Raw genomic sequence first — 21,374 nt, 5'->3', positions numbered from 1 at the left:
CACACAGACAGTGACCCAAGCCAGGAATCGAACCTGCGTTCCTGGCGCTGTGAGGCAGCAGTGCTAATCATTGTGCAACAGTGCCACCCATGTTGTTATAACATCATATTATTGGTTACACACTTACTATTTCTTTATTCATTCATGGGACATGGGCGTCACTGGCTAGCTAGCATTTCTTGCCCATATTTAGCCGAGGGTGGTTGAGAGTTAACCACATTGCTGTGGTTCTGGAGTCACCCAGCCAGACCAGGTAAGGACGACAGGTTTCCTTCCCTAAAGGACATTAGTGAACCAGATGGGTTTTTCCGACAATCATTTCATGGTCATCAGTAGCTCCTTAATTCCAGATTTTTTAAATTGAATTTAAATTCCATCATCTGCCATGGTGGGATTCGAACCTGGATCCCCGGAACATTAACTGAGTTTCTGAATTAATAGTCTAGTGATAATACCACTAGGTCATCACCTCTTCTGACTTGGTGATTATTGGTAATATAAGGACAGAGGAGACAGCAGCTCTGGCCTGAACTGTAGGATTTGTAGAGCTGGAAGAAGTTTGCTTCTCTGGCTTTAGAGGCCTTGAGTAAACATAACAAGGAAGTTATGGTCAGCCTTTATTCACCCATGCACAGAAGCCTTAAAGAGGAAGCTAAAAATGTAAAGCAGGGAGGGAAAATTAGAAAGATAGGTTGCTAAAAAGAGTGATGTTTGGCTGCATCTCACACATCAGGACAAATACAAGAATACCAAATTTCACAACAAGTTATTCTACAGGAGAAAGGCATGCTGACTAGTAGGCAAATCAATTAATTGGCTGAGGTGTTAGTAGAGAAAGAACAATGAGGAACTATAGACTCCCAAAATTTCTGAGTAATTCATAAGCAGCTCAGGGTTTGAATGTATTCCTTTTGTTTGCAGAAGATGTGGATGAATGCACGTCACTTCTTGTTAACATATGAGCTACATTATGAGCTCCACCAGTATTTTTTTTCCTTATTTGATGGGTGTTGCTGGCAAGACCAGTAATTCAAGCCTATTCTTAAATCATAGGATCCCTACAGTGCAGAAGGAGGCCATTTGGCCCATCAAGCCTGCACTGACACGAACCCTGTCAGGCTTTATCTCCTGTAACCCCAACTATTTGTCCCACTAAGCCACCTGACACTATGGGGCAATTTTGGCATGGCCAATTCACCTAAACCGCACATCTTTGGAGTGTGTGAGGAAACCCACGCAGGCACGGGGAGAATGTGCAAACTCCACACAGTGACCCGAGGCCGGAATTGAACTTGGGTTTGTTGTGCTGTGAGGCAGCAGTGAGAACCACTGTGCCACCGTGCCACCCCTAAATTGCCCTTGAATTGTGTAGCTTCGTGGGCCTTTCCAGAGGGCAATTGAGAGTCAGCCACATTGTTGTGAGTCTGGAGTCACATGTAGGCCAGACCAGGTGAGGATGGCAGATTTCCTTCCCTAAAGGACATTAGTGAACCGGATGGATTTTGACAACAATTGATGACAGTTTCATGGTCACCATCCTGGGGTTTAGTTTTTGATTCCAGAATTTTTTTATCAATTGAATTGAAATTCCAGTTGGTGGTATTTAAACCCATGCATTCATCCACATCTTCTGCAAACAAAAGGAATACATTCAAGCCCTGAGCTGCTTATGAATTACTCAGGAATTTTGGAGTCTATAGTTCCTCATTGTTCTTTCTATGGCAACACCTCAGCCAATTAATTGATTTGCCTACTAGTCAGCATGCCTTTCTCCTGTAGAATAACTTGTTGTGAAATTTGGTATTCTTGTATTTGTCCTGATGAGTGAGATTCAGCCACACATCACTCTTTTTAGCAACCTATCTTTCTAATTTCCCCTCCCTGCTTTACATGTTTAGCTTCCTGTTTAACCTGGGAGTCCGGATCACGAGTCCAGTGACATTGCCATGAAGCCGCTGTGCCCTCTGTTAAATTAGTTGTTAGTGTAGATGTAAGCACACTCAGGAGTGTTGAGCCAGTGCTGTTCAATCTGCCAACTGCAAAGGTGTGCTGCCAATTGGATTAACTGAGCTGGGGTGGGAGGAGGTTCATGTGGAACATCAACCCTGCCAGGAACGACTGATCAAATGGCCCGTGCCTGTGGGGTAGTCAATGTAACAAAATCACTTTGAATTAGCGTTATGCCCATTTGAGGGCATCACATTATAGAAAGGATGCCAAGTCCTTGGAGGGTGCAGTTGACATTTACTCAAATAGTAACAGGGATGGATGAACAGAAGGGTACAGAAAATAGGAGCAGGAATCCAACTGACAGTGCCTAGTGGTATAGGTCACTGAACTACTAAACCACACACATCTAGAGCAATTCTCTGGGGTTCCAGGTTCAAATCCCACCAGAGTAGATGGTTAGATTTGAACTCTAAAAAAATACAAATGATCGATTCTGCTCCGCCGTTCAGTAATACCACTGGGTTAAACAATCTCTGTTTATTAACTGAATTGGTGTAAGTGATTAACCCTATCCCAGGATTGTGGGACATAAACACTGTTTGTTTATTCCAGGCTGTTGGAGAACCCCCTCTATTCCTTGCCGCCTCTGTATTCTTCGCCATCAAGGATGCCATTGTCACTGCCAGGGCAGCGTCCGGAGTAAAGGGCTTCTTCCAACTGAACAGCCCGGCAACACCAGAGAAGATACGTAACGCCTGCATCGATAACCTGACGCAGATGGTATGTGGGTCTTCCCATGGCCAAAATTGGCCAAGTTAACTCTTCCACAGTGTCTGCCCCATCCCTCAAGCCTAACACAATCTGCTGCTGAGTGTCTCAGGAGACTGCTGAGCCAGCTCCGGTGTCCCAGGAAACTAAAGATCTCCCTCCTGCACAGTCTTTCCCTTCCCCCTCCAGCGCAGCCTCATGAACGCACCACATTCCAGTCACAAAATGCGGGACACACCTTTCTATAGCTGACAGCACTTCCTGCACACATGGTCGTCTCATATACTGGTGGTGTTCCTGATTTCCCACATTTCACAGGACACACATCCCATTTGACTGACTTGCCCTGCCATGTCTTAACTTTACTTCCCTTACACTTACTGTATGTTACCTTGGGTTATTTATATGACTCTATTATACAAAGAACAAACAGTAAAGCACAGGAACGGGCCCGTCAGTTCACCAAGCCTTATCCTTCTATACCATTTCTCGCAACTGACTCTGGGAGTAATCCAGAAGTTAGCACATTTGAGCTCCTGCTTACTAGTTTTCTGCCTAACTCCCTAAATTCTGATTGCAGGACCCCATCCCTCTTCCTACCCAAATCATTGGTACCAACATTGACCATAAGACCAGAAGATACAGGAGCAGAATTAGGCCACTCGGCCCATCGAGTCTGCTCTGCCACTCAATCATGGCTGATTAGTTTCTCAATCCCATTCTCCTGTCTTTTCCCCATTACCTTTGATCCCCTTACCAATCACGGACATATCTATTTCTGTCTTAAAGACACTCAATGACCTGGCCTCCACAACCTTCTGTGGCAATGAACTCCACAGATTAACCACTCTCTGGCTGAAGAGATTCCTCCTCAACTCAGTTGTAAAGGGTCGTGCCTTTACTCTGAGGCTGTGCCCTCGCATCCTAGTCTCTCCTACTAATGGGAACAATTTTCCCACATCCTCTCTATCCAGGCCTTTCAGTATTCTGTAAATTTCAATGAGATCTGCCCTCATCCTTCGAAATTCCATTGAGTATAGACCCAGAGTCCTCAAACCATGACCTCTGGCCGTTCACCCTGCCCCAGATACCCTGTAGCCACTCACTGATATCCTTGAGCCTGGAAGCAGGGAGACAACATACCATCACATCTACAGCCACAGAAACGGCTATCCATTCCTCTAACTAATGAATCTCTGAGCTCTATTGCTTTTCCTTTCTTTTGCCTCCCCTCCAGTGCAGTTGAACCACTTGTGCTGCCACAGACCTGGCTTTGACTGCACTCATCTGAGGAGCTAGCGCCCTCACCAGCTTCTTAAATCGATTTATGAGCAGGACCCTGGAGGGATCCTGTGTTAACCTGCTTAGTTCTCTTGGACAGCCTGGTGCTTACCCATTCCCCATCTACTTCCAAATTCCTAAGTTATGCCATGACTGCTGTTCACATAGTTCTCAGCCTCATGAATGCGGTATGTTGAGTGATTCCAGTCACCACTCAAACCCAACAGCACTTCCTGCACACTTGGTGGTCGACTACATTGATAGTGCCCATGATTTCCCACATTTTACAGGACACACATCCCACTCAACTGAGTTGCCCTGCCATGTCCTAACTGTATATTACCTTGGATTATTTATATTCATTGTTAAGCGAAGAACAAACAGTAAAGTACACAAACAGGCCCTTCAGCCCATCAAGCCTGCACTGACATGCAAAACCTTTCTAATCTGCTTCAACCTACGCCTCTGAGGGTGCATTCCAGGCATTGCCGAGTTCTCTTTTCACCCGTCCTTTTTGGCGGTAATCACTGCCTCCACAAGTCATTTCACGATTTTTTCATCGGTGGTGGATACTACCTCTGCGTCTGCTTTCCATCCAATCTTCTGGATTTAAGAAATCATTGCTTTCTCAGAGTTTCACAGCTAACAGGTAGAGTGGACACAGCAAGCCCCTAATCAATCTCCTTGCTTACTCCAAAAACTAAATTCAAACTGAATCCAATTCATGGTCTCCACAAATGGGACCATACTAGATCCATGCTGACATGAACAGGCACTACTTGATCCTACACTTAATCCTACACTTGCCTTTAGCTAAAAGATGGTGGGCACTGGCTCTAGGTCCTCTTTTTGACTTCTCTTCGCTCACTGGGGATCCCCTGTAAATACTGACACACTCCCCGGGGACCCCCTGAAAATACTGACACACACCCCATGTTCCCCCTGTAAATACTGACACACTCCCCGGGGACCCCCTGTAAATACTGACACACTCCTCGGGGACCCCCTGTAAATACTGACACACTCCCTGGGGACCCCCTGTAAATACTGACACACTCCCCGGGGACCCCCTGTAAATACTGACACACTCCCCGGGGACCCCCTGTAAATACTGACACACTCCCCGGGGACCCCCTGTAAATACTGACACACTCCCCGGGGACCCCCTGTAAATACTGACACACTCCCCGGGGACCCCCTGTAAATACTGACACACTCCCCGGGGACCCCCTGTAAATACTGACACACTCCTCGGGGACCCCCTGTAAATACTGACACACTCCCCGGGGACCCCCTGTAAATACTGACACACTCCTCGGGGACCCCCTGTAAATACTGACACACTCCCCGGGGACCCCCTGTAAATACTGACACACTCCCCGGGGATCCCCTGTAAATACTGACACACTCCCTGGGACCCCCTGTAAATACTGACACACTCCCCGGGGACCCCCTGTAAATACTGACACACTCCCTGGGACCCCCTGTAAATACTGACACACTCCCCGGGGACCCCCTGTAAATACTGACACACTCCCCGGGGACCCCCTGTAAATACTGACACACTCCCCGTGCACCCCCTGTAAATACTGACACACTCCCCAGGGACCCCCTGTAAATACTGACACACTCCCCGGGGACCCTCTGTAAATACTGACACACTCCCTGGGACCCCCTGTAAATACTGACACACTCCCCGGGGACCCCCTGTAAATACTGACACACTCCCCGGGGACCCTCTGTAAATACTGACACACTCCCCGGGGACCCCCTGTAAATACTGACACACTCCCCGGGGACCCCCTGTAAATACTGACACACTCCTCGGGGACCCCCTGTAAATACTGACACACTCCCCGGGGACCCCCTGTAAATACTGACACACTCCCCGGGGACCCCCTGTAAATACTGACACACTCCCCGGGGACCCTCTGTAAATACTGACACACTCCCTGGGACCCCCTGTACATACTGACACACTCCCCGGGGACCCCCTGTAAATACTGACACACTCCCCGGGGACCCCCTGTAAATACTGACACACTCCCCGGGGACCCCCTGTAAATACTGACACACTCCCCGGGGACCCCCTGTAAATACTGACACACTCCCTGGGACCCCCTGTAAATACTGACACACTCCCCGGGGACCCCCTGTAAATACTGACACACTCCCCGTGCACCCCCTGTAAATACTGACACACTCCCCGGGGACCCCCTGTAAATACAGACACACTCCCCGGGGACCCCCTGTAAATACTGATGCGTAGGGCAGGATTTAACGGTCTTACCAAGGAGGCTGCAAGGTCAGTGGAGATTTCCTCTCCCAGAACCTCACCTGCCCCAATTCCGGGGTGCGTGAAGTGGTAGAATTTCAGGTAGAGCCATAGAGGTTTACAGCATTGAGACTGGCCCTTCAGCCCAACTTGCCCATGCCGCCCAGTTTTTATCATTGACCTGGTCCCAATTGCCAGTGTTCCACCTATACCCCTCTATAGCCATCTTACCCATGCAACTGTACAAATGCATTTTAAAAGACAAAATTATATTGCCCCTCATTGTTTTATCAACCGCTATAAGATCACCCCTAAGCCTCCTATTCTCCAGAGAATAATGTCCCTGCGCGGATTAGCTAAATTGACCCTTAGTGTCAGGGGATTAGCAGGGTAAGTATGCGGGGTGACGGGAATAGGGCCTGGTTAGGATTGTGATGGGTGCAGACTCAATGGGCTGAATGGCGCTGTAGGGGTTCTATGATTCTCCATTTCAACCTCGATTTTAAATGACTAGAAAATCAACACAAATGGTCCCTTGCCTGCCAGGGGAGGGGTGGGGCCGAAATCGCCTGAATGCTGGCTGGGAGCAGCAGAGGGCGCCATTGTCTGAATTCTCGTACCGACCGACTCAAGAACAGCTTCATCCCTGCTGCCATCAGACTTTCGAATGGACCAACCTCGCAATAAGTTGATGTTTCTCCACACCCTAACCATGACTGTAACACTACATTCTACACTCTCTCCTTTCTTTCCGTATGAACAGAATTGCATTGTTGATATGGCGTGCAAGACCATACACAGAGACATTGTCACAGAGTCTTAGAAGCTTATAGTACAGAAACAGGCCATTCAGCCCAACTTGCTCATGCCACCTTTTTTTTAAACCCCTAAACTAATCCCAATTGCCTCCATTTGGCCAATTTCCCCCTATACTCATGACCGGGACTCACTGTAAATACTGACACATTATCCAGGGGACTCACTGTAAATACTGACACATTATCCGGGGCTCATTGTAAATACTGACACATTATCCGGGGACTCACTGAAAATACTGACACATTATCCGGGGACTCACTGTAAATACTGACACATTATCCATGGGACTCACTGTAAATACTGACACATTATCCGGGGACTCACTGTAAATACTGACACATTATCCGGGACTCACTGTAAATACTGACACATTATCCGTGGACTCACTGTAAATGCTGACACATTATCCGGGGACTCACTGTAAATACTGACACATTATCCGGGGACTCACTGTAAATACTGACACATTATCCGGGGACTCACTGTAAATACTGACACATTATCCATGGGACTCACTGTAAATACTGACACATTATCCGGGGACTCACTGTAAATGCTGACACATTATCCGGGGACTCACTGTAAATACTGACACATTATCCGGGGACTCACTGTAAATACTGACACATTATCCATGGGACTCACTGTAAATACTGACACATTATCCATGGGACTCACTGTAAATACTGACACATTATCCGGGGACTCACTGTAAATACTGACACATTATCCGTGGGACTCACTGTAAATACTGACACATTATCCTGGGACTCACTGTAAATACTGACACATTATCCAGGGGACTCACTGTAAATACTGACACATTATCCAGGGGACTCACTGTAAATACTGACACATTATCCATGGGACTCACTGTAAATACTGACACATTATCCAGGGGACTCACTGTAAATACTGACACATTATCCATGGGACTCACTGTAAATACTGACACATTATCCGGGGACTCACTGTAAATACTGACACATTATCCGGGGACTCACTGTAAATACTGAAACATTATCCGGGAACTCACTGTAAATACTGACACATTATCCATGGGACTCACTGTAAATACTGACACATTATCCGGGGACTCACTGTAAATACTGACACATTATCCGGGGACTCACTGTAAATACTGACACATTATCCATGGGACTCACTGTAAATACTGACACATTATCCATGGGACTCACTGTAAATACTGACACATTATCCGGGGACTCACTGTAAATACTGACACATTATCCATGGGACTCACTGTAAATACTGACACATTATCCATGGGACTCACTGTAAATACTGACACATTATCCATGGGACTCACTGTAAATACTGACACATTATCCGGGGACTCACTGTAAATACTGACACATTATCCAGGACTCACTGTAAATACTGACACATTATCCATGGGACTCACTGTAAATACTGACACATTATCCATGGGACTCACTGTAAATACTGACACATTATCCGGGGACTCACTGTAAATACTGACACATTATCCATGGGACTCACTGTAAATACTGACACATTATCCATGGGACTCACTGTAAATACTGACACATTATCCGGGGACTCACTGTAAATACTGACACATTATCCGGGGACTCACTGTAAATACTGACACATTATCCGGGGACTCACTGTAAATACTGACACATTATCCATGGGACTCACTGTAAATAATGACACATTATCCGGGGACTCACTGTAAATACTGACACATTATCCGGGGACTCACTGTAAATACTGACACATTATCCATGGGACTCACTGTAAATACTGACACATTATCCGGGGACTCACTGTAAATACTGACACATTATCCATGGGACTCACTGTAAATACTGACACATTATCCGGGAACTCACTGTAAATACTGACACATTATCCGGGGACTCACTGTAAATACTGACACATTATCCGGGAACTCACTGTAAATACTGACACATTATCCGGGGACTCACTGTAAATACTGACACATTATCCGGGAACTCACTGTAAATACTGACACATTATCCGGGAACTCACTGTAAATACTGACACATTATCCGGGGACTCACTGTAAATACTGACACATTATCCGGGGACTCACTGTAAATACTGACACATTATCCATGGGACTCACTGTAAATACTGACACATTATCCGGGGACTCACTGTAAATACTGACACATTATCCATGGGACTCACTGTAAATACTGACACATGATCCGGGAACTCACTGTAAATACTGACACATTATCCGGGGACTCACTGTAAATACTGACACATTATCCGGGGACTCACTGTAAATACTGACACATTATCCGGGGACTCACTGTAAATACTGACACATTATCTGGGGACTCACTGTAAATACTGACACATTATCCATGGGACTCACTGTAAATACTGACACATTATCCGGGGACTCACTGTAAATACTGACACATTATCCGGGGACTCACTGTAAATACTGACACATTATCCGGGGACTCACTGTAAATACTGACACATTATCCGGGGACTCACTGTAAATACTGACACATTATCCGGGGACTCACTGTAAATACTGACACATTATCCATGGGACTCACTGTAAATACTGACACATTATCCGGGGACTCACTGTAAATACTGACACATTTTCCATGGGACTCACTGTAAATACTAACACATTATCCATGGGACTCACTGTAAATACTGACACATTATCCATGGGACTCACTGTAAATACTGACACATTATCCGGGGACTCACTGTAAATACTGACACATTATCCATGGGACTCACTGTAAATACTGACACATTATCCGCGGACTCACTGTAAATACTGACACATTATCCGGGAACTCACTGTAAATACTGACACATTATCCAGGGGACTCACTGTAAATACTGACACATTATCCATGGGACTCACTGTAAATACTGACACATTATCCATGGGACTCACTGTAAATACTGACACATTATCCGGGGACTCACTGTAAATACTGACACATTATCCGGGGACTCACTGTAAATACTGACACATTATCCGGGAACTCACTGTAAATACTGACACATTATCCATGGGACTCACTGTAAATACTGACACATTATCCAGGACTCACTGTAAGTACTGACACATTATCCATGGGACTCACTGTAAATACTGACACATTATCCATGGGACTCACTGTAAATACTGACACATTATCCATGGGACTCACTGTAAATACTGACACATTATCCATGGGACTCACTGTAAATACTGACACATTATCCGGGGACTCACTGTAAATACTGACACATTATCCAGGACTCACTGTAAATACTGACACATTATCCATGGGACTCACTGTAAATACTGACACATTATCCATGGGACTCACTGTAAATACTGACACATTATCCGGGGACTCACTGTAAATACTGACACATTATCCATGGGACTCACTGTAAATACTGACACATTATCCATGGGACTCACTGTAAATACTGACACATTATCCGGGGACTCACTGTAAATACTGACACATTATCCGGGGACTCACTGTAAATACTGACACATTATCCGGGGACTCACTGTAAATACTGACACATTATCCATGGGACTCACTGTAAATAATGACACATTATCCGGGGACTCACTGTAAATACTGACACATTATCCGGGGACTCACTGTAAATACTGACACATTATCCATGGGACTCACTGTAAATACTGACACATTATCCGGGGACTCACTGTAAATACTGACACATTATCCATGGGACTCACTGTAAATACTGACACATTATCCGGGAACTCACTGTAAATACTGACACATTATCCGGGGACTCACTGTAAATACTGACACATTATCCGGGAACTCACTGTAAATACTGACACATTATCCGGGGACTCACTGTAAATACTGACACATTATCCGGGAACTCACTGTAAATACTGACACATTATCCGGGAACTCACTGTAAATACTGACACATTATCCGGGGACTCACTGTAAATACTGACACATTATCCGGGGACTCACTGTAAATACTGACACATTATCCATGGGACTCACTGTAAATACTGACACATTATCCGGGGACTCACTGTAAATACTGACACATTATCCATGGGACTCACTGTAAATACTGACACATGATCCGGGAACTCACTGTAAATACTGACACATTATCCGGGGACTCACTGTAAATACTGACACATTATCCGGGGACTCACTGTAAATACTGACACATTATCCGGGGACTCACTGTAAATACTGACACATTATCTGGGGACTCACTGTAAATACTGACACATTATCCATGGGACTCACTGTAAATACTGACACATTATCCGGGGACTCACTGTAAATACTGACACATTATCCGGGGACTCACTGTAAATACTGACACATTATCCGGGGACTCACTGTAAATACTGACACATTATCCATGGGACTCACTGTAAATACTGACACATTATCCGGGGACTCACTGTAAATACTGACACATTATCCGGGGACTCACTGTAAATACTGACACATTATCCGGGGACTCACTGTAAATACTGACACATTATCCGGGGACTCACTGTAAATACTGACACATTATCCGGGGACTCACTGTAAATACTGACACATTATCCGGGGACTCACTGTAAATACTGACACATTATCCGGGGACTCACTGTAAATACTGACACATTATCCATGGGACTCACTGTAAATACTGACACATTATCCGGGGACTCACTGTAAATACTGACACATTTTCCATGGGACTCACTGTAAATACTAACACATTATCCATGGGACTCACTGTAAATACTGACACATTATCCATGGGACTCACTGTAAATACTGACACATTATCCGGGGACTCACTGTAAATACTGACACATTATCCATGGGACTCACTGTAAATACTGACACATTATCCGCGGACTCACTGTAAATACTGACACATTATCCGGGAACTCACTGTAAATACTGACACATTATCCAGGGGACTCACTGTAAATACTGACACATTATCCATGGGACTCACTGTAAATACTGACACATTATCCATGGGACTCACTGTAAATACTGACACATTATCCGGGGACTCACTGTAAATACTGACACATTATCCGGGGACTCACTGTAAATACTGACACATTATCCGGGAACTCACTGTAAATACTGACACATTATCCATGGGACTCACTGTAAATACTGACACATTATCCAGGACTCACTGTAAGTACTGACACATTATCCATGGGACTCACTGTAAATACTGACACATTATCCATGGGACTCACTGTAAATACTGACACATTATCCAGGGGACTCACTGTAAATACTGACACATTATCCGGGGACTCACTGTAAATACTGACACATTATCGAGGACTCACTGTAAATACTGACACATTATCCATGGGACTCACTGTAAATACTGATACATTATCCGGGGACTCACTGTAAATACTGACACATTATCCGGGGACTCACTGTAAATACTGACACATTATCCAGGGGACTCACTGTAAATACTGACACATTATCCGGGGACTCACTGTAAATACTGACACATTATCCGGGGACTCACTGTAAATACTGACACATTATCCATGGGACTCACTGTAAATATTGACACATTATCCGGGGACTCACTGTAAATACTGACACATTATCCGGGGCTCACTGTAAATACTGACACATTATCCATGGGACTCACTGTAAATACTGACACATTATCCGGGGACTCACTGTAAATACTGACACATTATCCAGGGGACTCACTGTAAATACTGACACATTATCCATGGGACTCACTGTAAATACTGACACATTATCCGGGGACTCACTGTAAATACTGACACATTATCCGGGGACTCACTGTAAATACTGACACATTATCCTGGGACTCACTGTAAATACTGACACATCATCCGGGGACTCACTGTAAATACTGACACATTATCCATGGGACTCACTGTAAATACTGACACATTATCCAGGGGACTCACTGTAAATACTGACACATTACCCGGGGACTCACTGTAAATACTGACACATTATCCGGGGCTCACTGTAAATACTGACACATTATCCGGGGACTCACTGTAAATACTGACACATTATCCAGGGGACTCACTGTAAATACTGACACATTATCCGGGGACTCACTGTAAATACTGACACATTATCCTGGGACTCACTGTAAATACTGACACATCATCCGGGGACTCACTGTAAATACTGACACATTATCCAGGACTCACTGTAAATACTGACACATTATCCATGGGACTCACTGTAAATACTGACACATTATCTGGGGACTCACTGTAAATACTGACACATTATCCATGGGACTCACTGTAAATACTGACACATTATCCGGGGACTCACTGTAAATACTGACACATTATCCGGGGACTCACTGTAAATACTGACACATTATCCGGGGACTCACTGTAAATACTGACACATTATCCCTGGGACTCACTGTAAATACTGACACATTATCCATGGGACTCACTGTAAATACTGACACATTATCCATGGGACTCACTGTAAATACTGACACATTATCCGGGGACTCACTGTAAATACTGACACATTATCCGGGGACTCACTGTAAATACTGACACATTATCCGGGGACTCACTGTAAATACTGACACATTATCCGGGGACTCACTGTAAACACTGACACATTATCCGGGGACTCACTGTAAACACTGACACATTATCCGGGGACTCACTGTAAATACTGACACATTATCCGGGGACTCACTGTAAACACTGACACATTATCTGGGGACTCACTGTAAATACTGACACATTATCCATGGGACTCACTGTAAATACTGACACATTATCCGGGGACTCACTGTAAATACTGACACATTATCCGGGGACTCACTGTAAATACTGACACATTATCCGGGGACTCACTGTAAATACTGACACATTATCCGGGGACTCACTGTAAATACTGACACATTATCCGGGGACTCACTGTAAATACTGACACATTATCCATGGGACTCACTGTAAATACTGACACATTATCCGGGGACTCACTGTAAATACTGACACATTTTCCATGGGACTCACTGTAAATACTAACACATTATCCATGGGACTCACTGTAAATACTGACACATTATCCATGGGACTCACTGTAAATACTGACACATTATCCGGGGACTCACTGTAAATACTGACACATTATCCATGGGACTCACTGTAAATACTGACACATTATCCGCGGACTCACTGTAAATACTGACACATTATCCGGGAACTCACTGTAAATACTGACACATTATCCAGGGGACTCACTGTAAATACTGACACATTATCCATGGGACTCACTGTAAATACTGACACATTATCCATGGGACTCACTGTAAATACTGACACATTATCCGGGGACTCACTGTAAATACTGACACATTATCCGGGGACTCACTGTAAATACTGACACATTATCCGGGAACTCACTGTAAATACTGACACATTATCCATGGGACTCACTGTAAATACTGACACATTATCCAGGACTCACTGTAAGTACTGACACATTATCCATGGGACTCACTGTAAATACTGACACATTATCCATGGGACTCACTGTAAATACTGACACATTATCCATGGGACTCACTGTAAATACTGACACATTATCCATGGGACTCACTGTAAATACTGACACATTATCCGGGGACTCACTGTAAATACTGACACATTATCCAGGACTCACTGTAAATACTGACACATTATCCATGGGACTCACTGTAAATACTGACACATTATCCATGGGACTCACTGTAAATACTGACACATTATCCGGGGACTCACTGTAAATACTGACACATTATCCATGGGACTCACTGTAAATACTGACACATTATCCATGGGACTCACTGTAAATACTGACACATTATCCGGGGACTCACTGTAAATACTGACACATTATCCGGGGACTCACTGTAAATACTGACACATTATCCGGGGACTCACTGTAAATACTGACACATTATCCATGGGACTCACTGTAAATAATGACACATTATCCGGGGACTCACTGTAAATACTGACACATTATCCGGGGACTCACTGTAAATACTGACACATTATCCATGGGACTCACTGTAAATACTGACACATTATCCGGGGACTCACTGTAAATACTGACACATTATCCATGGGACTCACTGTAAATACTGACACATTATCCGGGAACTCACTGTAAATACTGACACATTATCCGGGGACTCACTGTAAATACTGACACATTATCCGGGAACTCACTGTAAATACTGACACATTATCCGGGGACTCACTGTAAATACTGACACATTATCCGGGAACTCACTGTAAATACTGACACATTATCCGGGAACTCACTGTAAATACTGACACATTATCCGGGGACTCACTGTAAATACTGACACATTATCCGGGGACTCACTGTAAATACTGACACATTATCCATGGGACTCACTGTAAATACTGACACATTATCCGGGGACTCACTGTAAATACTGACACATTATCCATGGGACTCACTGTAAATACTGACACATGATCCGGGAACTCACTGTAAATACTGACACATTATCCGGGGACTCACTGTAAATACTGACACATTATCCGGGGACTCACTGTAAATACTGACACATTATCCGGGGACTCACTGTAAATACTGACACATTATCTGGGGACTCACTGTAAATACTGACACATTATCCATGGGACTCACTGTAAATACTGACACATTATCCGGGGACTCACTGTAAATACTGACACATTATCCGGGGACTCACTGTAAATACTGACACATTATCCGGGGACTCACTGTAAATACTGACACATTATCCGGGGACTCACTGTAAATACTGACACATTATCCGGGGACTCACTGTAAATACTGACACATTATCCATGGGACTCACTGTAAATACTGACACATTATCCGGGGACTCACTGTAAATACTGACACATTTTCCATGGGACTCACTGTAAATACTAACACATTATCCATGGGACTCACTGTAAATACTGACACATTATCCATGGGACTCACTGTAAATACTGACACATTATCCGGGGACTCACTGTAAATACTGACACATTATCCATGGGACTCACTGTAAATACTGACACATTATCCGCGGACTCACTGTAAATACTGACACATTATCCGGGAACTCACTGTAAATACTGACACATTATCCAGGGGACTCACTGTAAATACTGACACATTATCCATGGGACTCACTGTAAATACTGACACATTATCCGGGGACTCACTGTAAACACTGACACATTATCCGGGGACTCACTGTAAATACTGACACATTATCCGGGGACTCACTGTAAATACTGACACATTATCCGGGGACTCACTGTAAATACTGACACATTATCCGGGGACTCATTGTAAATACTGACACATTATCTGTAAATAATGACAGGTATCCAAAGCTGGTAATTAATATCCGAATTTTAATTAACAAGTCTTTGATTAGAGGTATTGTTCTTATTTTTTTAACAGCGGGGTTAATGTTTCTGTCTCTGAAGCTGAATTAACTTGGTTTTAATTTTTTTCTAGTGTCCTCCTGCAGAGCCCGGCACTTTTACACCCTGGAATATCGAGGTGTAACCTCTGGCCAGCAATGAGGGAGCATTCGGCCAAGGACACTTTGATCTGCACCTTACCTCGGGAACACTCATCAATGAAATACAATCAAGTGGGGTTTAGCCACTCCACACTGACACAGCTAGTGTCAGCCCCACCACACACCCTCCGCCCACCCCACATCCCAACACATGCCCTCTTCAGATCAAATAACCATGTAGAACCCAACTGATTGTCCGCTAATGGACTATTTTCCACATCACACAATCAGGCAGTTCTATCAATATTTAAATTCAAAGGAGCAGTCGGAAAAACTATTCTAATTGCTGTGCAAAAAAATTAATATGGTGCTTTATATGGACGGGTACTGCAATGTGACACAGGTTAGCAAAATGGATGGGCAAGTGGCAGATTTAATACAGGGAAGTGTGATTTTGGCACAAGGGCTAAGGAAGGCAAGAAAGACTTAATGTGTGCTAGAACAGAACGACACAGGGGTGTTTGTGCACCGATATATACTAAGTGAGTGGTTGACAATGCATCAATGATCTGGGACGTCATAGGATCCCTACAATGCAGAAGGAGGCCATTCAGCCCATCGATCCTGCACCAACAATCCACCAGACCCCTATCCCCATGCTTTTACCCTGCTAATCCCACTGATACTAAGGAGCAATTTAACACGACCAATCAACTTAACTCGCACATCTTTGGATTTTATCAGTGGAGGTATTGAGAATAAAAGCAGGGAAGTTTAAGCTAAACCTTTATAAAGTAGGCCCCAACTCGAGTATTGCATCCAGTTCTGGCTACCACATTTGAGGAGTGATGTACGGTTCCCTGGGGGGCAGAGGAGGTTCACCAGAATATTTAGGTTGGAAAGAGTGGGTTTATTCTCCTTCCAGCTAAGTTTGGGCGACATGGTGGCACAGCGGTTAGCACTGCCGCTTCAGAGCACCAGGGACCTGAGTTCGATTCCCGGCTTGAGTAGCTGTGTGCATGAAGTTTGCATGTTCTCCCCATGTCTATGTGGGTTTCCTCCCACAGTCCAAAAATGTGCAGATTAGGTGGATTGGCCATGGTAAATTGCCCCTCAGTATCAGCGGGATTAGCTGGACAAATACATGGGGATAGGATCTGGGTGGGGTTGTGGTCGGTGCAGACTCGATGGGCTGAATGGCCTCCTTTTGCACTGTGGGGATTCCATGATTTTAAGATGACTGAAGGGAGATTTGATAGCGCTGTATAAGATTGGTTGAGATAAGGTTCATTTAAATATTTGGAGGGTTGAAGACTTTTTTGTTGGTCCCAGTCACAAACCACATTCCCTCTCTCAACATGGTAAATTTTCAGAGACCTTCCACAGAGACTGTGTTGGGTGAAAATGAATATGAAGCCAAGAAGGGGACGCTGTGAGAGTTGGCCAAACTCTTGGGAGGTGAGTTTCCCATCCTGCCTGCCACAGGAACCGTAGCCAGAAAATCCCGCCCACCGTCTTAATGGATGCATGAGAAGCAGGGAGATGAAGAAAGATGAAGATGTGGTTTTCAATCTGGTGTCAAACTGGCATTGCCAATGTAAAAGCGATAATCTCAGAGTTACACACTGGGTCACCCACCTCCGTTATCTTCCATGAACCAAAGGAGCAAGGCCAAGAAACATCTCTACCCTGCGCAATCTTCAAAATAGAAACAAACAAATATACCTCAGAAATGCTCAAAGAACACCAATTTCGTGTTAGTGCATGGAAAAATTCCTCAAGCCTTATAAATGTATCAGAATTTATTTTTTGTTCATTCATGGGACACAGGATTCGCTGGCTGGCCAGCATTTATTGCCCATCCCTCGAGGAAGTTGAGAATCAACCACATTGTTGTGGTATTGGAGTCACCTGTAGGTGAGACAGGTAAGGGCAGCAGATTTCCTTCCCGAAAGGACATTAGTGAACGAGATGGGGTTTTCCGACAATGGTTTCGCAGTCATCAGTAAATTCTTAATTCTAGATATCTTTTACTGAACTCACATTCCACCATCTGTCCTGCCAGGATTCGAACCTGGGTCGCCAAAACATTAGCTGAGCTTCTGCGTTGATAGTCTGCCATTAATACCACGAGGCCATCACCTCCCCAGAACACGGAAATGTTTTAACAGCACTTGTAACAAAAGTAAATCCCAATCTCAATTGGCACAATTTTAGAATATAGAACAATACAGCACAAACAGGCCCTTCGGCCCACAAGTTGCGCTGATTTTAATAGGCCTGAGGGGCTGAGTGGCCTCCTGTGTCATTGTTTGATTCTACTGTCGTTGTGATGAATTTCAGCTGCTGATGATCTGAGATGATGTCGGCCACAATTTATATCAGAACAATAAGTGTCAGGATTTGTGTGGGATAAAAGTTTTCAGAAGCCATGCCTTTAGGAAGACGCAAAGAAACTCCCTTTTTCTGCCAAATTCATGTAGTACATCTTTCCAACCTTCCCCTTCTGATAATGTAATGATCGTCTAATATAATGATAGCCTGCTAGGAAACTCTGTTAGCTGCATATTGACTGCATTCCACATTGAGTGCACATCAACTGGTTAAGATCTCTCTCTATCTCTATCTCCTAAGATTAAAAAAAACCTTTTCACAACCCAGGCTGAGGGAACAAAGAGAAACATTTACTAACACAAAAGAAAATTTTAATGAGTAAATTTAACTCTGTTCTTATGAAATATGTATTTTGTTGACTTTTTGTTTTATTTTTGGAAATCAGAACTTTCAGTTATTGAAAAAATGGCAAATCGTTTATGTTTCCACCATTCCCCCCCACCATCAAAAAAACACATTCAATTTGACCTGATAGTGAAAATAAACATGTTCCGTGGGAATTTCCACCGCAAGAATCCTCACAAGTGGGATGGCAAGATTGCTGGAACAGTAAACGGTCCATTGACGTTGGGCAGGAGTTTCAGTTTCGCAGGAGTGAAAATTCCACCCATTGTTATAGGTTTTTTTTTGTGATTCTAAGGATTCTAAATGTGAAAGTATTTCCCTGTTATCTTTACGTAGACAGTTGATAGCTGATGAAAGAATAATGACTTGCAATAGTGGCAAGTGCAATAGTGAAAAGTGCAGTAGTAAAGGATTCCACATTTTAATATCTTTAATGGTATACGCCTTTACATTCAACATTATAAAAAGCACTCTGTAGCATTAAGCATTGCCCCATAAAATCATCATCTGTTAGAATTGACAGTACAATTTAAATTTTCGATACTGACATCATTTAGCAGAATTTATATTACAATTAAATCTACACCACAGTTCAGATAAAAATTTAACAATATTACAGTCAGTGTTATAATTTATAACAATTTAACATTGCAGCTTTATGCTCATATTCTAATTGTAAACTCTAACATAATTTAACACTAACACTTAGCCTTACAATCTAGCATCTTGTAATATTACCAGTATAATCTAACACCTTCGTGGTTGGATCCAGTTCATAGATTCTAGTTATCTTATGTTTATTGTGCCTTTTATTCAGAACGACAACAAAATAACATACGCACAGATATACATGCCAGAAAGTGTTGAAGATGCACACTTCTCACTCTGAAGAGGTTGTGAATAATTAATACCGTGAATAAGTAAATGCAGTATGTAGATTTTAATATTTAGACTACAATAAAATATATCAGTCATATCAGTGTATTCTGCCATTCACGTATTAGGAACATTGGACTTAAGAGCAGGAGGAGGCCATTTGGCCCTTCAAACCTGTTCTGTCATTCAGTAAGACCATGACTGAAGCGACTGAGATTTCAGCTCCATATTCCTGTCAGCCCCTCCTACTCCCTGACTCTGTTATCTGTTAAACATCTATCTAACATGATCTATCTATCTAACTCCACTGTGAATAAATTTGATGGCCCAGCCACCATTTCTTTCTGGGGAAAAGAATTCCATGGATTAATGATCATCTGGTAGAAAAAAAAATCCCCCCATTTCTTTCTAGAAAAGGAGATCTCTTTTCTTAAACAATGTCCCCTAGTTTTAGTCTCCCGGACACAAGGAAACATTGTCTCCAGTCCCCTCAGGGTCTTACTTGTTTCAATAAGATTACCTCTCCTTCTTCTAAACTCCAATGAAGGTAGGCCCAACATGTTCAATCTTATAAGCCCTTCATCCCAGGATTGAGTTTATTAAACCTTCCCTGAGTGGCTTCTAAGGTAATTAAACTACCTTATGAAAGATCGTGAACATAGCCCAATCCATCACGCAAACCAGCCTCCCATCCATTGACTCTGTCGACTGTTCCCACTGCCTTGGCAAAGCAGCCAATATTATTAAGGATCCCACGCACCTCGGACATTCTCTCTTCCACTTTCTTCCATCAGGAAAAAGATACAAAAGTCTGAGGTCACGTACCAACCGACTCAAGAACAGCTTCTTCCCTGCTGCTGTCAGACTTTTGAATGGACCTACGTCGCATTAGTTGATCTTTGTCTACACCCTAGCTATGACTGTAACATCACATTCTGCATTCTCTCCTTTCTTTCTCTATGAACGGTGTGCTTTGCCTGTACAGTGGGCAAGGTACAGTACTTTTGTGACAATAATAAATCAAATCAAATTAGATCTTTTTATAAATAAAGAGCTTGTGGGTGGAATCTTACCA

The 21,374-nt window shown here is 43.7% G+C and overlaps 1 protein-coding gene across 1 annotated transcript in view; it reads left to right on the top strand.

The window, feature by feature from the left end:
• Positions 1 to 17,540, top strand: part of xdh (xanthine dehydrogenase) — a 104,720-nt gene extending 87,180 nt beyond the window's left edge. Inside the window, exons 36-37 of the mRNA XM_080193450.1 lie at positions 2,563 to 2,730; positions 16,678 to 17,540. Coding sequence (XP_080049576.1) covers positions 2,563 to 2,730; positions 16,678 to 16,728 — 219 coding nt within the window. The 3' untranslated portion in view covers positions 16,729 to 17,540. The remainder of the gene's footprint in view (positions 1 to 2,562; positions 2,731 to 16,677) is intronic.
• The last annotated feature ends 3,834 nt before the right edge of the window (positions 17,541 to 21,374 follow it).

The sequence above is a fragment of the Carcharhinus amblyrhynchos genome, chromosome 7, assembly GCF_965287045.1.
Source record: "Carcharhinus amblyrhynchos chromosome 7, sCarAmb.v2.hapA, whole genome shotgun sequence".
NCBI classification, from domain to species: domain Eukaryota; kingdom Metazoa; phylum Chordata; class Chondrichthyes; order Carcharhiniformes; family Carcharhinidae; genus Carcharhinus; species Carcharhinus amblyrhynchos.
This window is presented reverse-complemented; position numbering and strand designations above follow the sequence as displayed.